We start from the raw sequence: 27,682 nt of genomic DNA, 5'->3' as shown, positions 1-27,682 counted from the left end.
CGAAGCAGATGACCACCACACAGGGACAATGGAGACGATGGTGTTAACGGTGGTAGGGTTCCGTCTAGTCCCACAAAGACGCCTTGCTCTGACACTGTTATCACTCCAGCTGGCACAGAAATTATTGCTGGATACGTTACAAATCATTCACTGCATAGGGCGAAATTAATGGGCAGGAGTAGTCATGAGGCCAATAATGCAGGAAAGGATAATTCAATTTCGGGATTTACTACTACCCAAAAGGAAACTGACGCCCTTAATCATGGAGGAGACGTGAGCATGGAGATTCCAGAAATGAATGTGGAGCTGATAGGGCATCAATGTGAAACAGACAAGCTAATTAGTGTCCCAGTTGAGTACGTGGCTGTGGAAGTGGAACAGCACCCTATCCTTGAGCAAGCACGTGAGGCAGCATGTGAGACACTAAACACACAGATTGGGAAAACATGGAAAAGAGTGGCACGTGACCCACACATCTCTACACATGCTACCTACATGAGTTCAGATGCCGTGGGCTCAAAGAGATCTTTTCAAGAGGCAATAACAGAATAAGATAAGGTTTTGGTGGAGGTTGACAACAAAAATAGAAAACGGGGCAAGTTGGTGGAAGACAAACATGATAATGAATATACAACGGCGGAGGCTGAAGAACCAGCCCCGCTGAGCCTAATGAATCTATTAAGCTGGAACTGCCGTGGGCTTGGGAACCAAACGGCAGTGGAAGTACTCTCTCATTTAGTGAGGGAGAAAGCTCCCAATGTTTTGTTTCTGATGGAGACAAAGTAATCCGTGGAAGAGATGAAAAAGATACAAGCGGACTTACCATACCGCTGCATGGTAGCTGTTCCTAGTGTTCGTAGGAGAGGTGGTTTGGCTCTCTTATGGATGGCCGATGTTGAGTTGCATTTACAGACATATTCACCAAATCATATTGATGCACTGATTAAAAAAGATAATTCCTTTTGGAGGTTTATAGGTTTCTACGGGTGGCCTGAGGAGCAACAGAAACATGAATCATGGCAATTGCTTAAGCATCTCCACTCTAGAAGTTCGTATCCATGGCTATGTTGTGGGGATTTTAATGAAATACTGTGTATGGAAGAAAAACAAGGCCGAATTCCTAGGCCTTGGAGGATGATATAGGATTTCAAGGAGGCGCTTTTATTTTGTGGACTAGCTGACCTAGGTTTTAAAGGGAATATTTTCACTTGGGACAATGGCAGGTGGGGCGATGAGTTAGTGCAAGAGAGGTTGGACAGAGCTTGTGCCAATTGTGAGTGGAGAGCCATTTTTCCTCATGCAAAAGTCAGTCACCTCCAGGTATCATACTCGGATCACGTGCCTCTCCTAATTTCTACAACTGAACCGATCAACCTTAGGAGGAGGAAAAAGTTACCACGGCGTTTTGAAGAAAAATTGGTTACCCACCCAGATTGTGAAAGAGTGTCGTGAGGCTTGGAAAGGGCAGTTCTGAAATGGAAGTCCAATGTTTGTATTATTTGAAAAAATTAAGCAATGCCGACATGCCTTGGTAGATTGGAGCAGAAATAATTTTGGGAATTCCAAAACAAAGATACAAAAGAAACAAAAGGCTCTTGAAGAGTTATCAAGGGAGAATAAGGCCGAGCACTCTCAAAGAATTAGAACACTGAAAGTTGAGATCAATACTATTCTGCACCAGGATGAACTCTTTTGGCGACAAAGGTCTCGATCCATTTGGCTACTTGCAGGTGATAAAAACACCAAATTTTTCCATCAACGGGCTAGCCAACGCCGCCGCAGAAATAATATATCTAGTATTCAGGATGTGGATGGTAGCTGGAAAACATCTGAGGACTAGATCTCATAGGTGGCAAAAAATTATTTCCATGATCTCTTCACTTCAGAAAACCCCAGAAATATGGAGAGTGTTCTTGATGTGGTGGAGAAGCGGTTTACAACAGAGGTGAACAATTCTTTATTACAACCGTACACAGCTGAAGAAGTCCGACAGGCTCTTTTCCAAATGCACCCATCAAAATCTCCAGGCCTAGATGGTATGTCTCCTTTTTTCTTTCAGAAATTTTGGAATATTGTGGGAGTTGATGTAACTGAGGCTATCCTTTCAGTCTTAAATTCTGGACATATGTTACGTAAAATGAACTATTCTCATATAGTACTTATTCCAAAAAAGGATGATCCATCTCTGATGTCTGATTATAGACCTATAAACTTGGCTAATGTTGTTTCAAGAATTTTATCAAAGGTGATTGCGAACAGATTAAAGCTTGTCTTGCCAAATGTGATATCTGACACACAAAGTGCCTTTGTGCCAAACCGGTTGATCACTGACAATACCACAGTAGCATATGAACTACTACACAGGATGAGGAATAAAAGAAAAGGCAAGGTGGGACAGATGGTAGTGAAGTTGGACATTAGCAAGGTGTATGATCGGGTTGAATGGGGATTCTTGAGGAATATAATGCTAAAGTTGGGTCTAGATCACAGATGGGTAGATATGACCATGGAGACAATCACTACAGCATCTTATTCAGTCCTTATCAATGGAGAACCGAAGGGTTTCATTACTCCCACAATAGGCATAAAACAAGGAGACCCGCTTTCACCATACTTGTATCTATTATGTGCTGAAGGTTTGTCTGCCTTATTGAGGAAAGCGGAAGAGACCCGATCACTTAAGGGTGTTTTGTCCAGCCGACAAGGGGTATGCATTTCTCATCTTTTGTTTGTTGATGATAGTATGTTATTTTGTCAAGCAACAGTTGAGGAGTGCCAAAGAGTGCTGGAAATCTTGGGCAAATATGAAGCTGCATTTGGACATGCAATAAATAGACAAAAAACAACATTATTTTTCAGCAAGAATACAAGGCAAGAGGTAAGGGATGCTATTCAGCAGCTTTTGGGAGCTCAGGTCATGTCAGAATGTGAGAAGTATTTGGGTCTTCCAATGCCAAATGGGAAGTCAAAGGTGGGAACGTTTAAGGAGCTTCAAGAAAAGATAGCCAAACGAGTGATGGGGTGGAAGGAGAGATATATTTCTAAAGCGGGGCGTGAAATTCTTATCAAAACTGTAGCACAGGCCATCCCTATGTACTCTATGAGCTTATTTAAGCTTCCAAGGTCAATATGCGATAATATCAATTCCATGGTGGCTAGATATTGGTGGGGCCAAAACCAGGAGGAAAGGAAAATCCATTGGATAAAGTGGAGTAGAATGTGTAATTCAAAGATGAAGGGGGGAATGGGTTTTAAGGACCTTCATGCTTTCAACCTTGCAATGCTCGCTAAACAAGCATAGCGTCTCATTCACAACAATGGGTCGCTTTTCTATAGAGTATATAAAGCAAGGTACTTCCCAAATACTTCCTTTTTGGATGCGGAGTTGGGCAATAATCCCTCATTTGTAGGGCGCTCATTACTGGCAGCTAGAGTTATTATCCAGGCAGGGTCAAGATGGGTTGGAGATGGCAGAAATGTATCAGTGGCATCCCACTCTTGGCTTCCTCACTCACCAGTTTTCTTGACTACCCCACCACAGGATATGAAGGTCAATGATCTGATTGACACGGATACTTGGCAATGGGATAGGGGGAAGTTGTTTGCTACGTTTGATAGGCGAACTTGTGAGTCCATAATGCGCTGCCATTAAATCGTCAGAATTCCTAGGATAAGCTGGTTTGGAAGGAAAATAGATCACAAAGGTTCACGGTCCGCTCTGTGTACTAGGTAGCTCTCCGCCTAAAATATCCGCAACAGGCAGAACACTCATCGGCACAAGCTCAAGGGTCCACTTGGAGGAAGATATGGAAGCTAAATGTACCACCAAAGGTCCGTACCTTCCTTTGGAGGGCATGCTCGGGATGTCTACCCACAAGGGAGAATCTCCACAAAAAAGGGATCAGAGTGGAGCAAAGATGCGAGCTGTGTCATCACCATACCGAGACAGTTGGTCACGTGTTGTGGGAATGCCCCCATGCGAGAAATGTCTGGGCTCTGTTCCGAGGTATAATCCAGAAGTGCAGAAATGAAGTGGACGATTTTTTCCTATTGTTCAAGACGTTGCAACAGAGACTGGGTTCATCTGATTTAAAGAAATGGGCAATCACGGCCTGGTCGATATGGAACGCTAGGAATCGTTTCTACTTTGAGCAGGTACAGGTTCATCCAAAGAATATCTTTGACAGTACAATGGGACTACTGGAAGAATATCAACGTCTAAATGCAGCACAGAGAGTATAGGCTTGACTCTACTTTACGTGTTTGGCCAATTTTGTTTTTCTTGGGACATCACAGTGTTGTCTAGCTTGTTGATTGTCCCCCAACACTAGAGTTTTTATCTAGTGATACATGTACATGTTTATACTGTCTCTTAATAAAATTTCTACCGTTTTCGCTCAAAAAAAAAGATGAAGCATTGAAGGTGAAAAATAGCTCCCATAATCATCTTGCCTAATTAGAATTTCCAAGTCAAGTCAATTACAATTTTTTGGCTACTTGAATAAATTATTCAGACATGGCAAATAGACGTATGATGTAATAATAGTGGGTGATCCAAAAATAAAAATGATAGAGCTTTAGAAGACGCTTTTGCTTTACTTATGTTAGATATTAAATTAGATATATAAGAAATGGTTAAGTCTTAAAAATCAATTGTCTTAATAGAGATATTGTTCTACTATTACTAGTCATAAAAACCAACAATTTTTTTTATTTTTTTGTGAAATACACTTACACAAAATAATGTAATAAAATTTGTAGTATTAAAACATAAAAAAGTTATTATATTTGCTCACTTAATTAATGATGATGCACAAAAATCGTTAGTGAGCTGATTGTCCTTGAATGCTCTAATGGGTACCTGAAAAACAAGAAACCAAGAACCAACAGAGGATACCGGTGGGATGCTGGCCGAAGACCATCCGAACATTAAGTTAGCGAATGAAAGATCTCCAAGAACTTTATAGTGAGAAAGCTAGAGATTAATCTACGTACCTTTGAGAGTAGGGCCTGATTAGGATCCCTTATATGAAGGGTTTTTCCTTATGGGGAAGATCTTGGAGTTAAGGTTCCATGATCTCAAGGTTCTTCTTACCATATAAGGAAGATATGAATGTATAGTAGGGTTTTTGGGTGTGGAGTACAAGTTATTTCCATGTAGAGACTCATGAGTGGAGAACAAGCAAAGATGGTAGGGCCCACCATCTTAAACAATCGGCTTGGTCATTCGTCCGTCGGTATGAGCATCTGTCCGTTGGCATGGTCACTCCGTCTACTGCTATGTGAGCGAACAATACGCAAGGGTCTTATGGGGCCTAACATACCTCTTCATCATCATATGTGGTCCGTTAGTCAGCATTTAAGCACAAGCCAACCGTTGGTCTATCTAGGTGATGCCTGGTGGACCTTTTAGGAGGCTGATGGGTGTTGCTAGAAGAATTGTGAGCGATGTTTGTTTGTCCCAACCGAGAGGGAAGGCTTTATTGGACGAAAATGCCCTTGTCAATTAATTACTTATATATTGTCATCAAAATAATGACTTTTTAATATATTTTCTTTCCTTTTTGTTTGTCATATATAATGATTTTAAGAGTAAACACAATAATTTTTCAATGTCTATGTTCTAAAGATATATATTTTTTTTTATATATACACAACTCAAAAAAAACGAAATTGAGACTAAACCAAATAGTATATATTATATATATGCAAGTGCATCGAACAAGTTTAACTTAAAATTTATGTCTCCTGGGCACGAGTATAAACTGCTTAGCCCGTCAGGGGTGAAAAGTCCCTAGATTACCCGATAACTAGTTTTGGTAGGTGGGGTCAGTTGTCCGTAGGAGTTTGATTAACAGTGAGGATTGTTGTACAATATGCTCTGTGACGTGCAACTAAATTGAGTGAAGTTCTTCTATGTCATTAAAAAAAAAAAATTATAAAGAAAAAAACCGTGTAAGCACGGATCAACAACGAACTGACGTGAAAACTCAAAGAGTCTTCTTTCATTAATATTTTTAAGGCATAAAGACCTTTACCTGTGTTGCAATGCAAGTACAAGGATAACATGGTATTTTTATTATTATAAATAAATTGAATTAGTGAAGATAACATGGCATGTATTAGTTGTATACTATTCTTATTCTACCAACATGCAGGACTACAACCAAAATAGATACAGGACAAATTCTACAATTATTATAAAGTGTTTGGTAAACCCACATAAACATCATTGTTGGTTTTCAGTTTTCGGAGGAATGGTGTTGGTTCTTGGGCAGGGCCGGCCCTTCCACTGAGTCAATTAGGCCATCGCCTAAAGCCCCATGTTGAAGGGGGCTCCAAAATTTTGAAAAAGAAGGGGTAGTAGAAAAAAAATATATAAAAAATTTTAGTTTTAGATGAAACTTTAAAAAATCTTATACATCCTTGTGACCAAAGAACAAAAAATTTGGAACATCCTTGTAAACATTGTTATCCCAAAAAATTCTTGAGTCTAAACAAAATCAATTATCCCAAAAAAATTATCATTAACCTTTAGACAAATCAAAAATCAATCGGATACAATGCAAATCCGGTCTAAAAAATTACCCACAAAATAGTCTCAAATAAAAACAAATCAAAAATCTCAAATCCCTAAAATTTACTCATACCTTTTCTCTCTCTCACTCTTGCTCTCCATATCTCTCTCTCTCAGAGCTAGATGATGATAGTTTGCAAAAATACTGTCTTAAACTTGAATTTTTTCTCAAACATGATGTTTATTATGATATTGATGGTTTAGATTTATTTTCAGAGTTAAAAGTTTTAAAAGAAATTTAACAAATAAAAGAATATACTCCAATTGACATATTAAAGTATATATATATAAAAAGGTTAAATTCATTTCCAATTACATGTATTGCTTATAGAATTTTATTCACAATACTTGTTACAGTTGCTTCTGCAGAAAGAAGTTTATCAAAATTAAAATTAATAAAATTATATCTAAGATCAACAATGTCTTAAGAAAGATTGAATTAGCTATACTATTGATTGAAAATGAAATGTTATAAGAACTTGAATACAAAAATTTAATTAGTCAATTTGTATCTCAAAAGTCAAGAAAAATAGATTTTAAATGAAATATATTATAATATAAAAATATTAAATAATATTAATTTAATTAATACATAAATATAAAAAAATGCCCATTTTTAATTCTCGTCTAATGCTCCAAAATGTTAAGGCCGGCATTGTTCTTGGGTCAAATAGTAAATATACTAATATTAGGTATTCACTGTCTAGCATCATATTCATGTATTCGAAAAAATTCTGATAGGTTTGGTTGTCTTTATATGGCTTTCCTTTATCATAAAGAACGATAAGCATATGCCGGAATCCACCGTTCAAAAGCTCCACTATATTGGATGAGGGCAAAAAATTTCTTCAACTAGCCTCATAGGTTTGGTTGGAGGAAAGCCAAATTCGAGTACAGGGGTCATGACTCATGGGTGACTCTTGTTGAGGGGCATAAAATAATGTTGGAGAAAGGAGATTTTACTCTTTAAAATCGAACCAACTCATTTCTAATTTTTTTGAACCCTTATCCTTACCCTTGAATTACTCCTGTATAATGATTTATTCTTCTTTTGATCTCTTTTCAATTTAACTAAAAGAAAGAAAGAAAATGTAATTCACTCTTTATTTATCTTTATTATAAAATAAATGTGAGAATTTGAAAAACTCGACATGATAGAGTATACTAAAAACTTTAGAAAATCTTGATCCTAGATCTATAAGGCTAGACTGGTTAAGAGATTATTTTTTAAGAGATAAATACAACATGCTGCTAATCTCGAAACTCGAACCATTTTCCTCCTAAACCTCCAAGTACTTTATATATGTGGAGATGCTAATTCAGGTACAAGGCCTTTGACAGTTAAGAGATTTTTTTTAAAGAATAACTTGTTGCATTAAAAATCTATTTTTACTAACAAAGATGATTTCTTGGGAACTTGATTTTTTAGAAAAGAAAAAAGAAAAGGAAAGAAGCAATTATTTACCTTGAAAAAATGAGTGAGAAATATAAGATTTTTTTTTTAAGGAGCCCTAAAAAGAGAAAAAATTGTCTCTGTTCTATGATAAAAAGTTTCTTGCAGAAAGAAAAAAAAAATAATAAAAAGAAAAAGTGGGAGAAAGTGTAAAAAAATACTTAAAAAATTAAAATTGGTATTAAGCTCTCAACATTGGAAGGAGATTTTTGATGGATTTACAATATGGTACACATTCAAAATGGCCTACAAAAAAAAGAAAAAAAAGAATACTCTTATAGTTTTTTTTTTAATTTATATAAAATTTGAAAATCAAAAGAATACTTTAGATGACTATATAAGTAAAAGTGTAATAAGCGTGTAACTAGCCTATCAAAAAAAAAAAAAAAACAAAACAAAACAAAAAGTCAAAGTGTAAAGGTCGGTATCACTCGAGTCTTTCAATCCGCCAAATCTAACCCCCCACGATACCAAAAAAGAAAAGTCCTCCATGAAATTGAAATCCATTAATAAACTACTTATCAAAAAAAAAAAAAAAAAAACTATTAATAACTATATAACAGTATAACCATTAAACCAAAATAGAAAAAAAAAAAAGTATAAATAGAGTAAAAAAAAAAAAAAAAAAAATGAATGGATGAGGCTCACTTGTTTAAAACTTTAAACCCTGTACTCTCAACAGTCAAACTCCATTTTTTTTTTTATTCACAAACCCCCACTTACCTACCAAGCCAAACCAAAAAAAATCAATCTCTCAAAGATTTTCAATCACACTATAAAAAAAACCCATTCCTTCTTTGCAATAATTGAAAAGAAAGAAAAAAAATGTCATCTCTGTTTCATCACTCTTATTGCTCGTCATCACCTCTCACTTCTCGTTCCTATTTGAAACTGAATTTCTTCCCAAGCTCTCGAATCCCTGCCTCCCAAAACGGCGTCGTAAGCAAAGCAGCTCTCTTCCCGCCTCTAACCTATTTATTCATTTATTTATTTATTTATAAATTACACACACTCTCAGTTCCTCTTTGAAAATTTTCATATTTCAGAGATGTAACTTGGTGGAGCCGTTGAAGTTCGAGAACGGAAAGCCGTACACTCCATATCTCAGCAGCAGCACTACCACTGACCAAGCAACAGCAACAACGCCTTCCATTTCAAACGCACCGTATTCGGAGAGTGCACACGACACCAGGCTACGTATATTTTCCGGCACCGCCAATCCCGCTCTCTCTCAGGTCAATATTCATTTTTTGTTGCACTCATCTTTTTAGTATATGCAGTATTTATGCGATTACAATGTTTTAGTGAACATAAGAATTGAGCTCGAGAATTGAATGAGTGATGTGGAAGGGTTGAAGTTGATAATTAGGAAGTGATTAGTAAAAATCAATAGAATCGTGGTTCTAACTTTGGGGGTTATAATGTGATGAAAGCGGCGTTTAAAATGTTTTAGTGAACATGAGAATGAGAATTGAGCTCAGCACGTGCGAGAATTAAAAGAAGATGGTTATGCTAGGTGATACTAAATGGAGTTGTTAAATGAGTGATGTGGAAGGTTGAAGTTGATGTTAGGAAGAGATTGGTAAAATCAATAGAATCGTGGTTTTAAATTTGGGGTTACAATGTAATGAAATAAAAACAGCGGTGTTTAAAATGTTTTAGTGAACGTAAGACTTGAGTTCAGCGCGTGTGAGAATTAAAAAGAAGTTATGATGTTAGAAGGAAACTAGGATGTAGTTAGTGGTTACCGAATGGAGTTGTTAAACGAGTGATGTGAAAGGTTAAAGTTGATATCAAGAAGTGATCGGTAAAAATCAATAGAATCGTGGTTTTAACTTCGGGTTACAATGTAATGAAATAAAAACAGCGGTGTTAAAATGTTTTAGTGAGCGTAAGAATTGAGCTCAGCGCGTGCGAGAATTATAAAAGAAGTATTTATGATGTTAAGAAGGAAACTAGGATGTAATTAGAGGTTATCGAATGGAATTGTTAAATGAGTGATGTGAAGGTTGAAGTTGATTTTAAGAAGTGAATTGCGTGCTTTGTTTTTGGTTTCAGAACAAGATTGGTAAAAATCAATTGGGCAATTGGGTGGTTTGAGACCTCTACAGCACTATTTCAAAAGAAGTTTCTCTTATGGTTTTGCATTTCCTTGGTACCTTTGTGTGTTATGTTTGATTGTTCCAAGGGTTAATAGTTTGTGGGTCGCGTCTTGGGTAGTTGGGTTTAAGGGTTGGAAGAGATTTTTTGTTTTTTATGAGTTAAGGCTTTATGGTGTGTATTGGCAAAAATGAGAACAATATTAGTGGATTTCATACTATTTCACTCTCTCTCTCTCTCTCCTTATGTTCACTTGATGTCACTTGTTGCAGCTTCCATTGTTGTTGAATCTTTCAATCATCATCCAAACTCTAATAGCGTTTACCATGTAAATCTTTAGCACCGTCCCTAATATTATGAGTACAACAGATTAAATGGTGACTACTCTCTCTGTTTTTGCACAATAAAATTTCGTTTGAATTGAATGTGTCATGTGCAGCTTATTCTTAATGATATGACTAATTTTATTTTTTTACTTCATATTTTTATTGAACTTCTTTTAGTTTTATGTGTAGAAAATTCTTTTGTACATATTTCTGATGTATCATCACATATTTGATAGGAAATAGCATGCTACATGGGTCTGGAGCTATGATATGTAATATAGTGTATGAAAATTTTTATTGTGGAATAGTTGTTATGGTATGCACAGCCAAATTGATAATTGACCATTACTTCTGGTAAGCATGAATGGTTGTTATGATATGCACAAAATACTCAATAATTGACCAATTCTTCATTCATTGACACATCAAAACATTACATCAGTAGGCTAGTGCTATTACAATGCAAATTCATTAACACCATTGCTATAACTATCTCTACTAACCAATTAACTACTTCAGGGGCAACAATCTAGGTCTCTTCACTCCAGAGAACTCAATTGAGCCAAAACACAACAACATAACAATAACAAAAAGATCCATGACAAAATGCATGCAGACTTCCACATTCTTTGCTTCTTTTCAGCAAGAATGGCTTTTTCCTTAGCTTTTGCACAGACAGCTCGAGCCTTTCTCTCCCTCTCCTTGGCTTTGGCTTTCTCTTCAAGAGCCTTTTTTGCCATTTGCCTAGCTTCTTCTGCCGTTTCCAGAGCTGTCCTTTCCCTCTCATTTGCAAGTTGGAGAGCAGTCTAAAGCCTAGACATCTTCTCTAGAGCCAAAGGTGCAATTTCATTCCCACGAGGACAGGTTGGGTTATCAATCCAAACAAAGAAAGGACACTTAGGACCAACCTTATAATGGCTACAACTTAAGAACCTCCTTCCAAAATTGTACAAACTCAAACTTGTTCTCAAAACACAAGTCTGCTCATTGCACATATATCCATATGAACCCAAGAAATTACCACTTGATGAAGACATATCAACATAACACGATTCCTGAAAAGTACAAATTTAGACTTTCACACAGTAAGTTCACACTTGAACAAAATCTGAAATCCTAAATCAAGAACAGACCCAAATGCAGATGAACAGCAGTCACACATACCTTGCCTAGGTTCGATGATGCAAAACAAGTGTTTTCTCCCTCTCCACACGCTCCAAACCACGAAGAACAAGCTGATCGCACCCCGGGTCTCTCTCTCGAAAAGTGTTTGAGTTTTGGGGGTTTTGATTCGCGTTATGTTCTGTTTTGGGGTTAAAAGGTGTTTTTGTAACTGTAGAGACTGAGGTGGGTTACGGAGAGTGACGGAAACACACCTCAGGTGGGTTAAGTGATACTTTTCAAACCACGGGTGGGCAAAGTGATTTTCGCCCAAACCATAGGTGGGTTATGTGTAATTATCCCTTTTTAATATATACACAACTCAAAAAAAAAAAAAAAATTGAGACTAAACCAAATAGGATATATTATATATGCACGTGCATTGAACAAGTTTAACTTAAAATTTATGTCTCCTAGGCATGAGTATAAACTGCTTAGCCTGTCAGGGGTGAAAAGCCCCTAGATTACCCAAAACTGGTTTTGGTAGGTGGGGTTAGTTGTCTGTAAGAGTTTGATTAACAGTGAGAATTGTTGTACAGTATGCTCTGCGACGTGCAACTAATCTGAGTGAAGTTCTCCTATGTTATCCAAAAAAAATAATAATAATTATAAAGAAAAAAAACCGTGTAAGCACGGATCAACAACGAACTGACGTGAAAGCTCAAAGTCTTCTTTCATTAATATTTTTAAGGCATAAAGACCTTTACATGTGTTGCAATGCAAGTACAAGGATAACATGGTATTTTTTTTTTTATTATAAATAAATTGAATTAGTGAAGATAACATGGCATGTATTAGTTGTATACTATTCTTATTCTACCAACATGCAGGACTACAACCAAAATAGATACAGGACAAATTCTACAATTATTATAAAGTGTTTGGTAAACCCACATAAACATCATTGTTGGTTTTCAGTTTTCGGAGAAATGGCGTTGGTTCTTGGGCAGGGCCGGCCCTTCCACTGAGTCAATTAGGCCATCGCCTAAAGCCCCATGTGGAAGGGGACTCCAAAATTTTGAAAAAGAAGGGGTAGTAGAAAAAAAAAATATAAAAAATTTTAGTTTTAGATGAAACTCTAAAAAATCTTATACATCCTTATGACCAAAGAACAAAAAATTTGGAACATCCTTGTAAACATTGTTACCCCAAAAAATTCTTGAGTCTAAACAAAATCAATTATCCCAAAAAAATTATCATTAACCTTTAGACAAATAAAAAATCAATTGGATACAATGCAAATCCGGTCTAAAAAATTACCCACAAAATAATCTCAAATAAAAACAAATCAAAAATCTCAAATCCCTAAAATTTACTTTTCTCTCTCTCACTCTTGCTCTCCATATCTCTCTCTCTCAGAGCTAGATGATGATAGTTTGCAAAAATACTGTCTTAAACTTGAATTTTTTCTCAAACATGATATTTATTATGATATTGATGGTTTAGATTTTTTTTTCAGAGTTAAAAGTTTTAAAAGAAATTTTACAAATAAAAGAATATATTCCAATTGACATACTAAATTATATAAAAAAGAAGAAGATTAAATTCATTTCCAAATACATGTATTGCTTATAGAATTTTATTCACAATACTTGTTATAGTTGCTTCTGCAGAAAGAAATTTATCAAAATTAAAATTAATAAAATTATATCTAAGATCAACAATGTCTTAAGAAAGATTAAATGAATTAGCTATACTATCGATTGAAAATGAAATGTTATAAGAACTTGAATACAAAAATTTAATTAGTCAATTTGTATCTCAAAAGTCAAGAAAAATAGATTTTAAATGAAATATATTATAATATAAAAATATTAAATAAATATTAATTTAATTAATACATAAATATAAAAAAAAAATGCTCTTTTTTAATTCTCACCTAAGGCTCCAAAATGTCAAGGGCCGGCATTGTTCTTGGGTCAAATAGTAAATATACTAATATTAGGTATTCACTGTGTAGCATCATATTCATGTATTCGAAAAAATTCTGATAGGTTTGGTTGTCTTTATATGGCTTTCCTTTATCATAAAGAACGACGAGCATATGCCGGAATCCACCGTTCAAAAGCTCCACTATATTGGATGAGGGCAAAAAATTTCTTCAACTAGCCTCATAGGTTTGGTTGGAGGAAAGCCAAATTCGAGTACATGGGTCATGACTCATGGGTGACTCTTGTTGAGGGGCATAAAATAATGTTCGAGAAAGGAGATTTTACTCTTTAAAATCGAACCAACTCATTTCTAATTTTTTTGAACCCTTATCCTTACCCTTGAATTACTCCTATATAATAAATTTATTCTTCTTTTGATCTCTTTTCAATTTTCATAACTAAAAGAAAGAAAGAAAGAAAATGTAATTCACTCTTTATTTATCTTTATTATAAAATAAATGTGAGAACCTAAAAAACTCTACATGATAGAGTACACTAAAAAACTTTAGAAAATCTTGATCCTAGATCTATAAGGCTAGACTGGTTAAGAGATAAATACAACATACTGCTAATCCCGAAACTCGAACCATTTCCTTCTTAAATCTCTAAGTACTTTGTACATGTGGAGATGCTAATTTAGGTACAAGGTCTTTGACAGTTAAGAGATTCTTTTTAAAGAATAACTTGTTGCATTAAAAATCTATTTTTACTAACAAAGATGATTTCTTGGGAACTTGATTTTTTAGAAAAGAAAAAAGAAAAGGAAAGAAGCAATTATTTACCTTGAAAAAATGAGTGAGAAATATAAGATTTTTTTTTTTAAGGAGCCCTAAAAAGAGAAAAAATTGTCTCTGTTCTATGATAAAAAGTTTCTTGCAGAAAGAAAAAAATAATAATAAAAAGAAAAAGTGGGAGAAAGTGTAAAAAAATACTTAAAAAATTAAAATCGGTATTAAGCTCTCAATATTGGAAGGAGATTTTTGATGGATTTACAATATGGTACACATTCAAAATGGCCTACAAAAAAAAGAAAAAAAAGAATACTCTTATAGTTTTTTTTTTTTTTTTTAATTTTTATAAAATTTGAAAATCAAAAGAATACTTTAGATGACTATATAAGTAAAAGTGTAATAAGTGTGTAACTAGCCTATCAAATAAAAAAAAAAACAAAACAAAAAGTCAAAGTGTAAAGGTCGGTATAACTCGAGTCTTTCAATCCGCCAAATCTAACCCCCTACGATACCAAAAAAGAAAAGTCCTCCATGAAATTGAAATCCATTAATAACTACTTATCAAAAAGAAAAAAACTATTAATAACTATATAACAGTATAACCATTAAACCAAAATAGGAAAAAAAGTATAAATAGAGTAAAAAAAAAAAAAAAAATGAATGGATGAGGCTCACTTGTTTAAAACTTTAAACCCTGTACTCTCAAGAGTCAAACTTCATTTTTTCTCCAATAAAAAAAAAAACTTATTAAGCTCACAATTTCACAAACCCCCACTTACCTACCAAGCCAAACCAAAAAAAATCAACCTCTCCAAAATTTTCAATCACACTATAAAAAAAACCCATTCCTTCTTAGCAATAACTGAAAAGAAAGAAAAAGAAAAATGTCATCTCTGCTTCATCACTCTTATTGCTCATCATCACCTCTCACTTCTCGTTCCTATTTGAAATTGAATTTCTTCCCAAGCTCTCGAATCCCTGCCTCCCAAAACGGCGTCGTAAGCAAAGCAGCTCTCTTCCCGCCTCTAACCTATTTATTCATTTATTTATTTATAAATTACACACACTCTCAGTTCCTCTTTGAAAATTTTCATATTTCAGAGATGTAATTTGGTGGAGCCGTTGAAGTTCGAGAACGGAAAGCCGTACGCTCCAAATCTCAGTAGCAGCACTACCACTGACCAAGCAATAACAGCAACAGCAACAACGCCTTCCATTTCAAACGCACCGTATTCGGAGAATGCACACGACACTAGGCTCCGTATATTTTCCGGCACCGCCAATCCCGCTCTCTCTCAGGTCAATATTCATTTTTGTTTAGTATATGCAGTATTTATGTGATTAAAATGTTTTATCGAACCTAAGAATTGAGCTCGAGAATTAAATGAGTGATGTGGAAGGGTGGTTGAAGTTGATAATTAGGGAGTGATGGATAAAAATCAATAGAATCGTGGTTTTAAAAGTTTTATTGAACATGAGAATTAAGCTCAGCGCGTGCGAGAATTAAAAGAAGTAGCAAATGGAATTGTTAAATGAGTGATGTGAAGGTTGAAGTTGATATTAGGAAGTGATTGGTGAAATCAATAGAATCGTGGTTTTAACTTCGGGTTACAATGTAATGAAATAAAAACAGCGGTGTTAAAATGTTTTAGTGAGCATAAGAATTGAGCTCAGCGCGTGCGAGAATTATAAAAGAAGTATTTATGATGTTAAGAAGGAAACTAGGATGTAATTAGAGGTTATCGAATGGAATTGTTAAATGAGTGATGTGAAGGTTGAAGTTGATTTTAAGAAGTGAATTGCGTGCTTTGTTTTTGGTTTCAGAACAAGATTGGTAAAAATCAATTGGGCAATTGGGTGGTTTGAGACCTCTACAGCACTATTTCAAAAGAAGTTTCTCTTATGGTTTTGCATTTCCTTGGTACCTTTGTGTGTTATGTTTGATTGTCCCAAGGGTTAATAGTTTGTGGGTTGCATCTTGGGTTTAAGGGTCGGTGGAAGAGACTTTTTTTTGGCGAGTTAAGGCTTTTGTGTATTGGAAAAAATGAGAGCAAGATTAGTGGATTTCATTCTCTCTCTCTCTCTCTCCTTATTTTCCCTTAATGTCAATTGTTGCAGCTGCCATTGTTGTTGAATCTTTCAATCATCATCCAAACTCTAATAGCATGTATTATGTAAATCTTTAGCATTGTCATTAACATTATGACTACAACAGATCAAATGGTGACAAATCTCTCTTTTTTACACAATACAATTTTGTTTGAATTGTATATGTCATGTGCACCTTATTCTTAATGATATGACTGATTTTGGTGTTTTGCTTCATATTTTTATTGTACTTCTTTTAGTGTTATACATAGAAAATTCTTATGTGCATATTTCTGATGTATCATCACATATTCAATAGGAAATAGCATGCTACATGGGTCTGGAGCTTGGAAGAATTAAGATTAAACGTTTTGCTGATGGCGAAATATATGTTCAGTTGCAAGAGAGTGTTAGAGGGTGTGATGTTTATCTTGTGCAACCTACGTGTCCTCCTGCAAATGAGAATCTTATGGAGCTTCTGATAATGATTGATGCTTGTCGGAGGGCTTCAGCCAAAAATATTACTGCAGTGATTCCATATTTTGGATATGCCAGGGCTGATAGAAAGGTAATTTTGTATGATTAGCAAAGGATCTGAAAAAGGGAATTTATCTTGTTTAGCGTCAAATCAAATGTGCAAACACGTATTTTTATGGGTCTTCTGTCTATTCCTAGTTCAAATTGTTAAATTAGATAACAAGATGAGTGTACATCTCTTCTTGGGTTCATAATAGCTTACCTTTTTGCTATAGCAAATCATGGCCTTAAAATCCTATAATGTGTATGGTCAGGTTTCATTATGTTCATTTCTTCGAGTAAGGGCCTTATACTACATCATTGATAAGTGATCAACTTCATCGGGTTTTCTTCTCTGAGTTTGTGATCAATCACTGTGGTATATGTTACTTTATTGCCAGTGTATTTTTTGCTTTTTAAGTATCCATTTCCCATATTATAATTTTAATAAAATGCTGAAGCATAAAGAATAACAGATTTACTACCAAGTAGGAAAGCTTTTAAAAGAAAAAAATTGTTATGAATTTTAAAGCCTAAGATAATTACTAGCTTCTGCATGTGCATTTTTTAGGAATTCTTCCAGAGCTGGTGGTTCTAGTCAACATTGATACTCAAGATAAGTCTTTGCTAATTCAAGTTTGTTTTACTCATAATTTCAAAATATTGATCTTTCAGACTCAAGGGCGTGAATCAATTGCAGCCAAACTTGTAGCAAATTTGATTACGGAAGCAGGTGCAAACCGTGTTCTTGCTTGTGATCTTCATTCAGGGCAGTCCATGGGCTATTTTGATATTCCAGTGGATCACGTGTATGGTCAGGTAAGAAATGTACACTACTTGCATTTCTTCTATGTTAATATCCACATACAAAGGCCCCAGAGTTTGACAAGGATTTCTTGTCTCTGACAAAGCTACTTGAAGTTGAATCGAATTGAGATAGAATTTGGTTTTGCTAAAAAAACTAAAACAGAACACTTATGTTATATTCCTTTCTTCCATAAGTGTCTTTACATTGTGGGAAAATATCCAAAAAATTTTTTTTAAAAATTTCAATGGGTTTGTATTAATATAATCTGAAGATTGCGAATTCATTCAAGACGGTTGGTTTACGATCATCATAGAAAAATGCCTTTGGCTTTTTTGAGTACAATAAATAACTTAAGAGTCTTCATAATGAGCCATTCAATAGGGGTTGTTGCTATGTTAGTATTTACATACGAGGGTGCTGGAGTTTGACAAGGATTTCTTGTCTCTGACAAAGCTAGCTGAAGTAAAATCAAATTGAGATAGAATTTGGCTTTGCTGAAAAAGCTAAAACAGAATAATTATATTACTCTCTTCTATAAGTGTCTTTTACATTCTGGGTAAATATCCAAAAACAACTTAAAAAAAACTCTCATTGGGTTTGTCTTATTGTAGTCTGAAGATTGCTTAATCATTCAAGACAGTTGGTTTTCGATTATCATAGAAAAATGCCTTTGGCTTTTTTGAGTATTGTAAATAACGAGTCTGCTAGATGAGCATCCAATTAGGGGGCTTTGTTTCTCCGTGCGAGTCTTCTTCAATGTTAGATATACCTAAGTTCTTTGTTGCTCTCAGCTGCATCAGTCTCACTGATTCTTGATGCATGACCTATAGAAACAACCAACGTTTATTTTTTAGTAATATTTCATTATAAACTAATTAATCAATTGGTAATATTTTTTACTTTTTGCATCACCAGCCTGTGATACTTGACTACCTCGCCAGCAAATATATATGTTCTGATGATTTGGTAGTGGTCTCACCAGATGTTGGCGGTGTAGCTAGAGCCCGTGCTTTTGCCAAAAAGTTATCTGATGCCCCTCTAGCCATTGTCGATAAAAGGCGTCATGGACACAATGTTGCAGAGGTAGGATCTATTGAAATTTACTTTTGTCAGTGTCAATTTATTTAGATTTTGGTCTATTTATGCTTTTTTACAGAATTCCTACAGTAAATAGAAGAAAAAAAAAAGTAAAATGAAGCATCATTTGGGAAGTTTTAATAAAGCCTTGTTTGGAAAATGGTTATGGAGATTTGGGAATGAGCGACAAGCCTTGTGGAGGAGAGTGATAGGGGCAAAATATGGTTGTGAAGGGGGAGGTTGGTGCTCTCTTCCTGTTATTGGCCCTCATGGAGTGAGTTTGTGGAAGTTTATTAGTCGTGGTTGGCCATCTTTTGTTCGTCACATCCAATTTGAGGTTGGGGCCGGATTTACTGTTAGATTTTGGCAGGATATTTGGTGTGGGGACACTTCTTTGTGTGTGCTCTATCCAAGACTTTTTTCTTTAAGTCGAAATAAGGAGGCCTATGTGGCTGATTTGATGAAGTTCCCAAATGGTGTTCTTTTTTGGGATCTAACTTTTAGAAGATACAGCGAAGATTGGGAATTGGAATCCTTCTACAGTTTAATTTCTAGAATTTATGGAGCTTCTTTGAAAGGAGTTAGGGATGATAAGATGTGTTGGAAACTTGCTATGGGAAGAGGTTTTGCTGTTCGTTCTTATTACCAGGTGCTGACAAAAAGTTTCGATCAGTCTTTTCCTTGGAAGACTGTTTGGAAGTCTAAGGTCCCCTCTAGAGTTGCTTTTTTTGTGTGGATTGCAGCTTTGGGGAATATTTTGACTATTGAAAATCTTAGGAAACGGCAAATTTTGATTTTGGATTGGTGTTGTATGTGTAAAAGAAATGGGGAATCAATTGACCACCTCCTCATCCATTGCTCTATTGTTTTTGATTTATGGTCTATGGTGTTTACTCTGTTTGGCATTCGTTGGGTTATGCCAAAAACAGTGGTGGAGCTGTTGGCAAGGAAAGTTTGGGAGGCATTGGAATTCTGCTATTTGGATGGCTATGCCCCATTGTTTGATGTGGTGCATTTGGAGGGAGAGGAATAACCAGCATTTTGAGGATTTAGAGAGATCAGTCTCAGATCTTAAACTCTTCTTCCTTAAGACTCTTTTGGATTGGGTTACAATGTTAGGCTTTCGTTCTTTTTCTTCAGTCCATGATTTCATGGACTCTTGTACTTTATGCACTTGATTTGTTTCTATCCTTGATGTGTACTTCCTGTATACTCAGGTGACACCCCTCTTCTTTTTAATATATTTTTATTACTTATAAAAAAAAAAGAGAGATCCGATCAAAAAAAAAAAAAAGAAAAAAAATAGAGATGGGAAATTTGTGAAATTATTTTTGTTTGTTTTTTTACAAAAGAAGAAGATTGATTCATTTTGGTAATTCTGAAAGAAAATGGATATGACTAGGTATCAATGTCTCATAACATTACACATTAAAATGAATAACCTTTGTATCCCCTCATCCCTTGAAGTCTTGAGATGAGTGAACTTTAAATTATTTCTTTTTCGGATTTAGTGATTCCATCATAAACCAAGATTACAAAATTAAAAATTAGAGATTTCTGTTATTATTTAAGATTTTCATGTTCAGCTTCCAAATGCTAATCAATGCTATGGCTCAAATTCATAATCCTTTTTTGATTGGTGAGTTATGCATGGACCCATTGAACAAAATAACAAAAGAATTGGATGATGAAAATGTATACCTGCAAGTTATCTTTAATGTAAACGTGTTCTTAGGCTTTGTCAATTATTTGCATGTGTACAATTGTGTAATTGTCATGCCAATATGTAAAAGCTGTTTTGGTCTTCAAATGTGTCCTGGAGAATATCAAAATGTCCATTTTTTTCTAAGAAGACTATTTTTACAATTTTAGAAAAGAAAAAAAAAGGGACTTACTTTTAATGTACTTGAGAAACTTTGAAGTCCCATACCTTCTGAAGCATCCCTGACATATTTTTTATATGCTTCTATTTCCCAACCAATCCAAATGAGCTCCAAAGTCTATCTAGTCTGACTCCTTGTATTCAGTATTATATACTTGCAACTATATTGGTTTTTTTTTTTTTTCCTTTGAAGTCTATAAAGTTGTTTCAGACTTTTTTCATTGCCATATTGTTGTGTTGTCCTGCAAATCGTAGAATTACATCATAAATCAAGTTTATCTTTAAATTCCAATACACATATATAATATAAGTAATTAAGTACATGCATATGTATTTTTTTAAATCCCTCAAAAGCTTCTTTTTAAGGTTGTTATTAGTTTATTTTTTGATGTACAAATAATTGCATAGTGTGCTGGAAAATCACATGGCAAGGACTTAACCCCTAACCCAAAGTTAGTTAGTAGAGTTTATGAAAGGACACTGTGCTCAATAATGTGACAGTACAGAAATGCAAAACTGAACTGTTGATTTGCGTTGACTAAGCAGGAGGCATGAACATTTACTAGTCAGTTGTAACATGATAATGTAAAATCTAAAATAAATGGAAATGCTTGTTTATGGAGCACAAGTACTATTCTGACATAAATTTTGCCAAATTGCATCAGGTGGAATCATGCCAGCAGGGTGTACTATAGCATTAAGCAGATTTTCTATTCTTTGGAAATCTATGAAAAGACTTTTAGACCACCCATCACTGTCTTTCTCCCCCATTAGTTTACTTTTCTCTTTTTGGATGGTGCAATAGATTGTTGCAAATTTTACTTTGCCAATAAGCTGGACCAAAAGTGGAACTTCCAGCCCCAACCTCAAGACAGGGTGGAGGGTGAAGTCGTGGGTTCAAGACCCATTAGGTGTGTTTGTGTGTGTTGCTGCTAAAAAAAATTTCCTTCTTATAAATGTCAAAATGCAGCTTTGATTGTTGGAATATATCTTTGGTAGTGGTATGCCCTTAGATCTACAATTGCGTACTTGTGTGTAGTGGCTTGCATCTTTTGAGGAAGTTAGAAATTTATCATATAGGGATGACTACAGAGTGGGTTTGGAGCAGCAATCTCATTCCTGATCCTTGCTCCTGCCCCCAAATGGCCCACTGTCACTTGCCCTGCCCAGCCAAGCCTCCAAACACCACAAAAACCACCATCTGTAACACACACTTAAACCCACAAAACTACCACTGCCACCCAACAACTAAAGACTACCACTCATTGCTAAACCCAAGCCACCAAACACCCACAAAACCACCATCTACAACACCCACCATAAATTAGTTCAAAATTTTCTAAGTTAAATATCCTTCAGCAAAGTTAAGAAAAGCATTAATAGACTTATAATAAACCATACACATAGGATTTATTCACACACAAAAATGTTGACAGCTTTCAAATGATTAGAAGATTTTCAGTATACTATCAACAACAGTTTTTCTTCTTCAAAGATGACATCACATCCAAAACAAGTCATTATTCCATTAATGGCAGCTATTAAAATTTCGTGATTGGGGCTCCTGAGTTGAGTTGTGGGCGGAAAAGAGTAGTAAGTTCATAACATAGATTTAAAATTATTAGTTACAATTCATACATAGCAAGGATAGTTCTACGATCGTAGTTTTATTGGATACTGGTACTTCTCATATACCCCACGATGTGCAAAAAATCAATATCTATAGAAAGAGTTATCATAAGTTCAAACCATAAAGCGGTTAAAACAATTATAGAGATTTACTATTTAGCATCTTATCCCTAGCACAATGTGTCCTTATTTTGGTGTATCATCTACTATTTTTCAAAAAGTGTCATGAGTGTGTCCATATTTCATCGTATCCATAAGCTAGATTTGTATATCTGCTTGATAGGGGTTTTTAAATGTTTTCTTGTAGAATGATAATTTCACTCCAACATGCATATTTTTGTAGACTTTCCACATGTCCTGGATTTCTAAACCTGAACCAAAATGCTCTAGATTTCCAAGTCCAAGTCCACATCTACTTTCACTTCTTCTGAAATGAAATAAACATGGCTCTTTTCTATGCAATAAATGTGGAAAAGAAAGGCCTTTAGGATGTAGTGGTATTGAGAAAAAGGCAACGTCATGGGAAGGAAATAATGATTGTCTTTTGAAGGAAACCTGCTTAAAATGGTCGTTCTATTTATTTTTTGCTATGATGTTATCTTGGTTGTTTCCATATTGAAACATTTCTCGTTAGATTTACAAAATTATATTGAATGTCATCATGCAGGTGATGAATCTGATTGGCGATGTGAAGGGAAAAGTAGCAGTTATGGTGGATGATATGATTGACACTGCTGGTGGGTTTTCCAACCTTTTTTTTTAGATAAGAAGATATGACCACTGCTGAGAATTAAAGTAAATTATCGGATATAGCAATCATAAAATTCTTGCTTGTTATGGTTATGTTTTGTTCTAGATAATCCATCACCAACAAAATTGAATGACATATGACAATATTTATTCCTAGAAAAAAAAAACACATTGGAATTTGGGACTTGTAGAATACATTTTGTGTAGGGAAAATGATTTCACAATGGTGGTAGTATGATGGTGGTGAGGTTGGAAAAGTAAGGAGTGTTGTATCTGGATTTAGTATAGTATTTGAGTATTGGGTTATGGCGCATACATCTAAGAACCTACTTGAGGAGTTGATGTTTGATTTGAAGCTGCCTATGAATATGTATGTGACCATCAAACAGTGATTCACATGGTTTCTAATCTTTTATTTCATGTGTGGACCAAGTATATAGAGGTGAATTGTCATTGTGTTCAAGAAAGAGTGGAGAGTGGTGTAATGATTCAATAGGAGTCCAAGTGGATGATAAGTTCACTAACCTTTGTGCAAAACTAATTTGGATACACTTCAGAAGAACCAACGATGTGCATGGATTTTTAAAATTTTTTGCCATGCACCTTTGCGCTTGCATTATTTTGTTGATTCTCTAGCAGGTAGACATCTGGCTATGAGCTACTTGGGTTGTGCCTCACCTGCATGTGGTAGTTATTTGAGTGTCTTCCAATTTTTAAATCAATTTGTCATTTTGAAATTACCATTGTCACTCTAACTAGTGCATTAGTTATTTTTCTTTTGACTCTCTCTCAGACACACACACACACACGCACACACACAAATGCATGCAAACATTCCTTTGAATGTTCCCGCAATTAATACATAGGTTGAGGAGATTGGATTTTGTAGACTGGTGCATTATGTGTCGTCATTGTGGAGAGACAATAGACCACTTACTTCTTCATTGTGAGATGGCTCATCGGTTGTGGAGCTTTGCCTTTACTACTTTTGGCTTGTCTTGGGTTATTCTTAGATCGATCCCAGATTTGCTTTTTGGTTGGTGGAATTGGTTGGGGAAGCATTCGTCTCATATTTGGAATTTAGTTCCGTTATACATCCTATGGTGTATTTGGAAGGAATGGAATCAGAGGACTTTTGAGGATTTGGATAGTTCCGGCAATCAGATACTTGCATTTTTTGTGGGACTCTTTTTGATTGGTCTCGGGTTTGGGGACTCATGACTAGTGATTCTCTTCCTTCTTTTCTTTGCTCTCTTTCTCCTTTGTAATTAATATGTTGTCTGGGTTTCTTTTGTGTTTTCGTTATGTTTTTGTTCTTGTATTTCCTGGGTCTGCTCTATGTTTTTCATGCATAGAGCAGCCATTCGTATATATATCATTCTTACTTATCAAAAAAAAAAAAAAAATACATAGGTTGATAGGTGAATCTTCCTCATCACGTGACAATCATATTTGTAAATTTTTAAGTTTGTGAATGGAACAGTCCTTAAGCCTATATTGTTATTATGTAAGCTACAATAACCATGGATGATATTTCAACTACCTTAGGGACCTGACTAGATGTCTTATGTTTTCAGAATTCTTAATTGGTGTTGCTTTTCCTTGTTATCATCATCTCTGTTTGTCTGGTGGTTTTCAGGGACTATTTCAAAAGGTGCAGCGCTTTTACACCAAGAGGGTGCTAGGGAAGTGTATGCATGCAGTACACATGCTGTTTTTAGGTATCTAGATCCTTTCTAGTGCATGAATATTCTTTTTTGTTCATCATATGTTAATTACTTTCATTAGCAGAAGCTGCCATTTGCACGATGTACATGATTGGTAGTTGAAACTGCGGCCAATAATTGTTGGTTGTTTCTTCTTTTAGGGTAAAGGAAAAGCTGTTAGATTTAGGCTGGTCATGATGAAGAAAGTTTGTAAACCCTTATGAAATATATTCTTGTGTTGTGTATGGGGAGTTATTCATGGCAGGATTTGTCATGAGCTACTGTTTTCTGTTCATATGTCTGCTGCTGCTTTTATAGCTTTGTAGTATGATTCATTTGTCCTGCTGTGAGCAAAGATAGGTAGGCTTGTGGACAATTGAAAAGTTGAGAGGTATAGTAGGTGGAATAGTGTTGCACTGGAACTGATTGTTTGTCTCCTTAGTGAGGTGTTTCCTTCTCTCTGGTTTGAATGTATTTGCCTTTTTATTTTGAGTTAAGGTTGAGAAATCTAGTATGTCACTTCTAGTAGTTTGGAATTCCGTGACTTCAATTGAATTAATTTTGTTAGTAGGTAGAAACCTTTTATCACTTTTGTGCAGTCTCCAAGCACTACAAAGTTAAGGAATTATTCTATTTACCCAGTAGTTTGGATGCTACAATGGATTTATCATTGAAGTAACTTTTTGCATGGTCATAAATACTTCCAGGCTCTGTATGTCTTTTAAAATATAGTTTTGGCATGATTAAGGACCTAAGAAATGTCCCTTGCTTTTGTTGGTTAAATTCCTCTAATTGATTGATATCATTATTACTAGGTTCTGTGCAAAGCCTTCTTTCTTTCATTCCTCTTTTTAGTATGCAAAATTTTTAAATGCATTATGAAATCATTGGTTAGCCATTGTTATGATTTATAATAAAATTATGGTGTATTTGTCTAGAAATTTGGTTATGAATATCAAATTAAAAAATCTTGAACTTTATTAAAATGCAATAAAAATATTCATGCCTCTTTTGATTTTTGAGTTCCATGCATCTTTTTATTGTTTAACCTGATTTATTGCATTGTTTTTCTGGTTGCAGTCCTCCTGCTATAGAGCGGTTGTCAAGTGGTTTGTTTCAAGAGGTGATCATAACAAATACCATTCCAGTGTCAGAGCAAAACTATTTTCCTCAATTGACAATCTTGTCAGTAGCAAACCTCCTTGGGGAGACCATATGGCGGGTTCATGATGACTGCTCTGTAAGTAGAATATTTCAGTAATAATAAATTAGCCAAATGGAAAAAATTAAAATTAAAAATTAAAACAAGTTCATCCTTCAAAACACGTAGGGGTTTATCTGTTACATTTGATTTGTGGCTATGTTCCTTTGTTAGTGATACTTTCATAAGCAAATGGAAGAATGAGACCTGCTGAAAGATAATTGCCTAAACCATAGTTCACAATTTTGAATTTTGAAAAGGTTGAAACTTTGGATACCCAAGATTACCAAAAAACAGAGAAAAAAAATTAAAAGGCGAGAGTCCAATTTGTCTGTGCTCTAGATTGTCCTATCTCTAATTCATATCATTTGAGTTATATATCAATTTCTATTTTATATCATTCTAGTTATATATCAATTTCTATTTTATATCAGGGTAGTCCTGCATAGGTTTTCTAGTTTGAGAACAATGGCATTGTGAGTAATTTCAATTTATTCCCCCAATTTTCAGGGCGGCTTTGAACCCTATTCCAGCTTGGGTATTGACTGAGCAATTTTCATCGGTTGTACACTCTCTTTAGTTCCATTACAGTATCATAGTTGCCTTGTTGGAAACAGAAATTAATAATGAAATCAAAATGTATTAGCCACATAAGCCTTGGTTTTCAGTCAGTTTTTTGTTTAAAGCTTTGTACACTTGCAGGATCATGGAATAGATTCTTTTCAAGAGCTCCAATTGAACTCCATGTAGGTCTCAAACGATTCTCAGTTCCCCTTAATATTTTTTATTTCTTCTGAGAGAGTGATTGATGAAAGTAAAAAAAAGAAAGTATACTCGAATAATGACAATTGATATATGATGTATATTTCACCTAGTCTGGTTTAAATTTCCATAAAGTAAATGTCTAATAATATACTTCTTGCCTTTTGCTCATATTAATTTATAAATCAATCTCATAATATGGCTTAATTTTTCATTTGAGGAATGAATAAATGTTTTCAAGCTGATGAAGTAGGTGGACTATTTCTGCTTAAGAACTGTTCTTCGTGACTCTGGATGAATGTGGCATAATATTTTGAAATTTTATTGTCTGGTTATATGTATTTTGAATACCTAGGTTCCCGTTGTTATGATGGAAGTGAATCAAGAAAAACCCATCAATGCTGTATTTCAAGGATACATCACCACTGTGCATTTATGGGACGATGGTTACTTTAAAAATTTAATTGCTTATGGGGTGTGGGGACAAGGGCTAAAGTTCAAGTTTTCAAAATAGAGTTTTATACAAATATACACTTAGATTAGAGTAAAATTTCTATTTTATATTAAAAAAAATAGATACATATCATTTTGATGGCAGTGCTAGTAGGCTACAGTAAATAATTGTCTTAGATGAAATAAATGCCACAGTTATTAAAAAAAAAAATTTCTGATATGTTAAGCCAATTTCTCAGAAGATGTGATCCCCGAAAAATATAAAACCTTTTCATAACATTTTGAATATAATTTTTAGAAACAGTTGTTGGATTAGAAACATCTTCAACATTCCAAGATACGACAGCGTTGGCTCAAGTTCAAGTTTTACAGTGTGGTAAGCAACCCAATCTTTTGTAAAACAAGTTTACCTTGTTCATGAGGTATTTAATTAATTTATTAATTCCTTGTCTAAAGTAAATATTATGACTAAATTTTTTCTACCAACTTCATAAATCTATATTGATGAATTAATAATAAAATTATAATTGA

At 34.8% G+C, this 27,682-nt stretch overlaps 1 protein-coding gene across 6 annotated transcripts; it reads left to right on the top strand.

Moving 5' to 3' along the window:
* The first annotated feature begins 8,748 nt into the window (after window positions 1-8,748).
* LOC126723382 (ribose-phosphate pyrophosphokinase 1) lies at window positions 8,749-26,869 on the top strand. 6 transcript variants are annotated; one of them, XM_050426766.1, is made up of 10 exons: window positions 8,749-8,895; window positions 15,204-15,277; window positions 15,381-15,578; window positions 16,687-16,935; window positions 17,559-17,702; window positions 18,607-18,774; window positions 22,947-23,016; window positions 24,669-24,750; window positions 25,816-25,975; window positions 26,447-26,869. In XM_050426766.1, the coding sequence occupies exons 1-10, from the start codon at window positions 8,856-8,858 to the stop codon at window positions 26,483-26,485; spliced, it is 1,224 nt and encodes a 407-aa protein (XP_050282723.1). In that variant the 5' UTR covers window positions 8,749-8,855; the 3' UTR covers window positions 26,486-26,869. The 6 variants fall into 6 exon arrangements, with proteins under 6 accessions (XP_050282723.1, XP_050282722.1, XP_050282724.1 ...); XM_050426765.1 differs by having other exon boundaries at window positions 8,752-8,781; window positions 15,087-15,277; XM_050426767.1 differs by lacking the exon at window positions 15,204-15,277 and adding an exon at window positions 9,077-9,166 and having other exon boundaries at window positions 8,821-8,969; window positions 15,477-15,578.
* Window positions 26,870-27,682: the final 813 nt, after the last annotated feature.

This window comes from Quercus robur, chromosome 4, assembly GCF_932294415.1.
Source record: "Quercus robur chromosome 4, dhQueRobu3.1, whole genome shotgun sequence".
NCBI lineage: Eukaryota > Viridiplantae > Streptophyta > Magnoliopsida > Fagales > Fagaceae > Quercus > Quercus robur.
This window is presented reverse-complemented; position numbering and strand designations above follow the sequence as displayed.

What these genes read in the sequence shown, in the direction of transcription:
- LOC126723382 (XM_050426766.1), top strand. Translation starts at nt 8,856, where the DNA reads ATGTCATCTCTGTTTCATCACTCTTATTGCTCGTCATCAC. An exon ending in CCAATCCCGCTCTCTCTCAG is followed by an intron (nt 15,579 to 16,686) that starts GTCAATATTCAT and finishes CATATTCAATAG; the next exon opens with GAAATAGCATGCTACATGGG. An exon ending in GGGTTCATGATGACTGCTCT is followed by an intron (nt 25,976 to 26,446) that starts GTAAGTAGAATA and finishes CCCAATTTTCAG; the next exon opens with GGCGGCTTTGAACCCTATTC.